Source organism: Sinocyclocheilus rhinocerous, unplaced genomic scaffold, assembly GCF_001515625.1.
Source record: "Sinocyclocheilus rhinocerous isolate Xijiao unplaced genomic scaffold, SAMN03320098_v1.1 scaffold395, whole genome shotgun sequence".
Taxonomy (NCBI): Eukaryota; Metazoa; Chordata; class Actinopteri; order Cypriniformes; family Cyprinidae; genus Sinocyclocheilus; species Sinocyclocheilus rhinocerous.
In genome coordinates this window covers 210,864-215,982 of record NW_015660890.1, presented here as the reverse complement: position 1 = coordinate 215,982, position 5,119 = coordinate 210,864, and the positions used below count along the sequence as shown (strand labels likewise).

Below are 5,119 nucleotides of genomic sequence, written 5' to 3'. Positions count from 1 at the left end.
TGGAGCGAGCATCCTCCTGACGGGTGTGCAAAAGACTCAAGGCGTGCTCGAGCACCGAGCACCACACAGATGTTTAAAGAGAGGGGAGATTGAGAAGGGGAGAACAGCAGAGAGAGAGAGTGTAAATTAAGTAGAAGAAACACAGAATGTGATGGCTTAATGTGTGGGCGTTAGGGCTGAATAGATTGGCCTCAGTCACGACAGAAATTAGAACGAAAGAGAGCGACAGGTAAAGAAGGTAAGGGGAGACGTTCGTCCATTCTGCAAAATTCAACTCTACACAAATCAGAGATTAGGCTTTGCCTCAGGAAGACCTATATAGAGTGAATGCAACACTCATTCACACATCCGCTTGCAAACACACACACACACACACACACATTTAGCCTGTTAGGAAAAAGTGTTCTGTAATCCCTGTAGTGATGCCCAATGAAAATATCCGCATCCGCAGAGGTGCGCTGACTAAACATGACACACACAGAGCCTGAAAAGACACAAATTACTCTCATCTTCCAACAAACAGTCATTTAAACATCCTAACATGCACACAATTCACCCAAGGATGTGTTGGAAATCATAAAACTTACCTAATAAAACCAGGGCACACATTCCACACCATCTCGACTTCCTCGACGGGGGTCCGTGTCTGCTCTGTGAAAGTGTATAAGTGTGTTAATGTGTGTATTTGGAACGTATGTGTGTGAGAAAGAGAAGAGAGGGAGAAAAGAGGAGAGATAGAGGGAAAGGGAAAGAGAGAAATAGAGGGAGAGAGAGGGAAAGAGAGAGAGAGAGAGAGTGCGGAGGCAGAGAGACTGTTACTGTATGACAGGAATGCTCAGCTCAGCCCACACAGTGCAAGCATGATACACTGACTGTGTGTGTGTACGCGAGAGAGAAAGAGAGAGAGAGTATAGGGAGAGGTTCAGTCTCCCACTTCTTTGCGTGGGCAAGGCCTGAATCTCACTCACAGTCTCTCTCTCTTCTCAACAGCTATTACAGGAGAACAGCAGAACTGGATGGTAAAAAAGGGGGATTGTGAGTGAGAAAGCCTTGGGAGAGAGAGGAGAAGAGAGAGAACGAGCCCCGCCGATGGTCTTGTGGCTGATTGGTTCTGTTTTATGACATAAAAAGTTTGTCAGCAAAATCCCAGAGCATCAGAAGCTGGGATGAAAGGTTCCGTGATCGCCATGGCAACGCGCCAGATGTAAACATCAGCACGGTTGCGTGGGCGTTCTTTGTTCGGTGTGTGTATGGAAAGACGGTCACAACAATACGATCCTTACGAGAGGTCAGGGTAGCGACATATAATTATGTAATACGCTGACGCACGCAACTGCAAATCTGATACAGAGTGAGACTGAATTGGATGGAGAAATTCACACACAGGTGAATGGCACAAAAATCAGGTCCGCAAAATAAAAAAAATAATAAGTATATTTTGCATAAAGCAAATGAAGTCTGCTTTTTAAGAATGTTAACTTTGTTTAAGCACATTTTCAGACTTTTCCAGATGTTTCTATAGCCTCATAAGACATGGAATATTTAAATAATTTTGTCATGCTGGAAGAATATTTAAATTCTATTAATATTTAAAAGTTAGAAAGTGATGAAAGTTGATGACCTAGAAATAGATTTCCCTGACATTTATATGAAATTTAATGAATATTTGAATGATTTTAATGAAATGTAATGAAATTTGAAGTTTATTGTAGAAACTTAATTTGCTGTAAAGTTGCTTTGAATTGAATGTTGATTAAAAAAAAGTTATTTTTTCCATTATGACAATTTTCATCTAAATTAAGTATGTTTACCCTCCACTGTCTCTCTAATGTTTATGTTTTTCTTTGTTTCTCATTATTCTTGATGATTCTCATTAGATTCTCACTGAAATCTAATTATTTTCTGATTTAATACAGTATTAATCAGCATAAATTAAAAGAAGTACAGCAAATGCAACCATGATGTACAGTTTAAATATATATATATATATTGCATTTCAGTAATTATATATTTTTTTCATTAGATTGCATTATGCTAATGAGAATTAAAAAGGCAATGTGCATAATATCATGATGACAGCGCAAAAATAAATGAATGGTCCTAAAAACAGGCCTCACTTTTGTTATTGATGCAAAATATATATATTTTTATTCTTTTCTTTTGATTTTGGATTAAAATATGATCTGGACAAATTTATATTTTTCATGTAATTCACCCAAAGCTGCAAACACAGAAGGCAGCTGTATGAATTAGTATGTAAGTGGTCTTAGAGCATGACACAGGCTTTAGTCCCTTCCAAATTAAACGGTTGGACAAAAAACACAGCCAGCATCTCTGCAAGCAACCTCTTAATCACTGGAACTAATAAAGCTTAATGATTTATTCTGAGTGTGCGGGAGAAAATGCTTACAGTGGAACAGGAGAATAAGACTCTAGGGAAATGCGCACATATTGCACACGGTAACTCGTAACTAAGATTATGAAAAGCATTATAAGTTAGGAGTCTCAGAGCAATATCAAAAGAGTCCCTGAGCGCAGCTGCACGTGCAGCCCCTCCCATCACTGCAGTGTGTCCCCAGCATGAAGCTGCACGAAGAGGCCCTCTCATCAGAGCTCTGTCTCCCCAGCACGGAGCTGCACAAGGAGGCCCTCAGAACTCTTCCGAGTGCGTTCTGTGCTGCGCTGTGCTGTGTTTGGGGGCCACCTCCTGGATGAGATCGATAAATTCACTCTTCTCCAGACAGGCCCTGCACTCCTCCCCCCACGAGGCCAAGACTCTCTTCAGCTCCAACACTCGCATTTTAGACAAAGCATCCCTGCTCCAGTCGAGAACAGGACGCTCTGTGTCAGGAGAACAAGAATGTCCATTTTAAAACTTTTGAGATTACAAATATTTCAAACCCTCAAATGCAGTGTCAGGACTCTTATACGTGAATACACCCTACCGTATCTGAGCTCGCATATCTGGCCGTCCCTGCGCTGAAGTCTCTGGCAGATTTTGTGGACAGGAACATGTGCACTGAGGGGGCGACTCACCTCACCTGTCACTTTGGCTGCAGCATCATTGGAGGCTCCCAGGTAATAACACTGAGGTGAAAGGGGAGAAAATTAGAATTGCAATTCAGTATATTTCATATAATCTCTATATCTTCAAAGATGGGCCAGCAACCAAAGAAGAATAAGAACAAAACTGTGCTTGTTTTTATGTTCTTACAAGTCGATTCTCTTTCCCAGTAGTCTCAGCGCAGGCTCTGATCAGACCCTCCTCCACCAGCTCTGGGGACAATTCTGTGTGTCTGAGCACCAGTGAGTTATAAAGCCGCCCCAAAAACCCCACACACACTGCAAAGCAGACATGCACATACAAAATAAACGGAGGTTATTTTTACTGGAGGGCTGAATTCATATGATATTAGTTATATAACAGGGTTTCTGTGGATCTTAAAAATGTCCTAAATCTTCATTAGAAAGTCTTAAATTCATACAATCATGGCATCTTTCTCAATATTTTTGTTTTGTTTTCTAATACAACATCTAAACATCCTTAAATCAAGATACGTTTACTTGAGATGCAAACTGAATACGTAAAGTCTTTTTTTCTGAGAAATTAAACAAAATTAAGTGAGTTCATGTTTAAAAAATGAACCTCTGTCAGTGGGGAATGAAAACTTGTTTTCCCTTTGAATTAGGTTGATTTTGCTCAGTCTATTTGTTCTTGATTTAATCATAAACTCAATTTTGTTCAGTTTCTCAGAAAACAAAACTTTATATGTTCAATTTGCATCTCAAGTAAATGTATCTTGATTTAAGGTTGTACATGCATTGTATAAGTGTATTATAACGCATACGCCGTATTTAGTATTACAATAATATGGGTTTTCAGTTTGCAATCCAAAACCAGGACTCACCTCTTCAATATTGACTTCATACAGTGAATATCTTATATTCACTATGTGAAAACGCTCATGCACTTGTGCAAAATAACCCAGCATAGTTCAGGTGACTATTTTTAAACTCAGTGGCTCATGCGCGATGCAAGCCAAGCTGACCAACCTCACCTTCGCATTCTTCTGCATCAGTAACTGAGAATAAAACAACACATAAAAGCAAAAGTAACGGGGTGGCAAAGGAGCTGGTTAAAGACATGACTCTGTGCGCTTAAAAAGGCGCTTGTGCGTACTTTGAAGTGAACTTCAATACCCAGTACGCAACTCCCACCGGCGCTGCTTTGGAGCTGTTTCTAAATCAAGCGCCTGCTCTCCTGACGCCCCAGTCGACGTCAGAGCAGTGGCGCTCTGATTGGCTAATAACGCCGCCCGTCATTTGACAGCGCCTAGAAGTCAATCCCTTCTCATTTGCATATGAGTACCGGCCTCCGGTAGAATTCTTCGGAAACATGGCTGCCATCGGTGTGCACTTTGGATACACATGTGCCTGTGTTGCCGTATTTAAGGTGAATTAGTTATGAGTATGAATCATTTCAATTTTCTTTAATCAGCGCAAATATGTCGGCAATAAAATTAAAAATCTAATAGGCTTTGTTTGTGTTGCTGAATAGATGATAGTGTGACAGACAAACCATACCAGATGAAATACAGTTTATAATAAGAGTAATTGTTTTCATATAGGATGGGCGAGCAGATGTTGTGGCAAATGATGCAGGGGACAGAGTCACTCCAGCTGTGGTCGCATACAGAGACACTGAACAGGTAATTGTCCCGTGATGGACATCTGGAGAATCAGATTGCAGGCAATGATCATTAAACAGCTCTCTCATCAGGACCAAAAACAGAGAGCCTTTAAAATCTGTAAGGATAAGAATCAAGCATAAAATAAAAACTTAAATCCATAATTACAAAACGTATCTCTAGTGTAGTGAATAGTATGAAAACTGTGTCTGTTTTATGTATACTGTACTGTCTCTATATTGCATAGTGTGCTTAATTTTTCATAAGAGCTGTACACATGCATTGTTATGTTGTTTGCATGCTATTGCCCCATAATTTTCCTTATGGGACAAATTTATAATATAACATAATATAATAATGCTGGGAATTGGATTTAGATGAATGAGCTAAAAACCAAACTCCTCTAAATCCTGCCAACAGACCAGTCTGAT

The 5,119-nt window shown here is 39.9% G+C and overlaps 2 protein-coding genes across 2 annotated transcripts in view; one reads left to right on the top strand and one right to left on the bottom strand.

Annotated features, from left to right (window-relative positions):
- Nucleotides 1-2,313: 2,313 nt before the first annotated feature.
- LOC107726000 (cerebral dopamine neurotrophic factor-like) lies at nt 2,314-4,228 on the bottom strand. The gene is made up of 4 exons (XM_016535454.1): nt 4,059-4,228; nt 3,215-3,342; nt 2,946-3,087; nt 2,314-2,841 (listed from the first exon to the last, which is right to left on the bottom strand). The coding sequence occupies exons 1-4, from the start codon at nt 4,144-4,146 to the stop codon at nt 2,651-2,653; spliced, it is 549 nt and encodes a 182-aa protein (XP_016390940.1). The 5' UTR covers nt 4,147-4,228; the 3' UTR covers nt 2,314-2,650.
- A 140-nt stretch (nt 4,229-4,368) lies between these two features.
- Nucleotides 4,369-5,119, top strand: part of hspa14 (heat shock protein 14) — a 5,798-nt gene continuing 5,047 nt past the window's right edge. Inside the window, exons 1-2 of the mRNA XM_016535448.1 lie at nt 4,369-4,453; nt 4,629-4,709. Coding sequence (XP_016390934.1) covers nt 4,397-4,453; nt 4,629-4,709 — 138 coding nt within the window. The 5' untranslated portion in view covers nt 4,369-4,396. The remainder of the gene's footprint in view (nt 4,454-4,628; nt 4,710-5,119) is intronic.

Excerpts from the sequence above, each read along its gene's own strand:
- LOC107726000 (XM_016535454.1), bottom strand. The coding sequence starts at position 4,146 with ATGTCTTTAACCAGCTCCTTTGCCACCCCGTTACTTTTGCTTTTATGT. Across the intron at positions 3,343-4,058 it reads TGATGCAGAAGAATGCGAAG|TGTGTGTGGGGTTTTTGGGG; the intron begins GTGAGGTTGGTC and ends TCTGCTTTGCAG. Across the intron at positions 3,088-3,214 it reads CTGGGAAAGAGAATCGACTT|TGTTATTACCTGGGAGCCTC; the intron begins GTAAGAACATAA and ends CTTTCACCTCAG.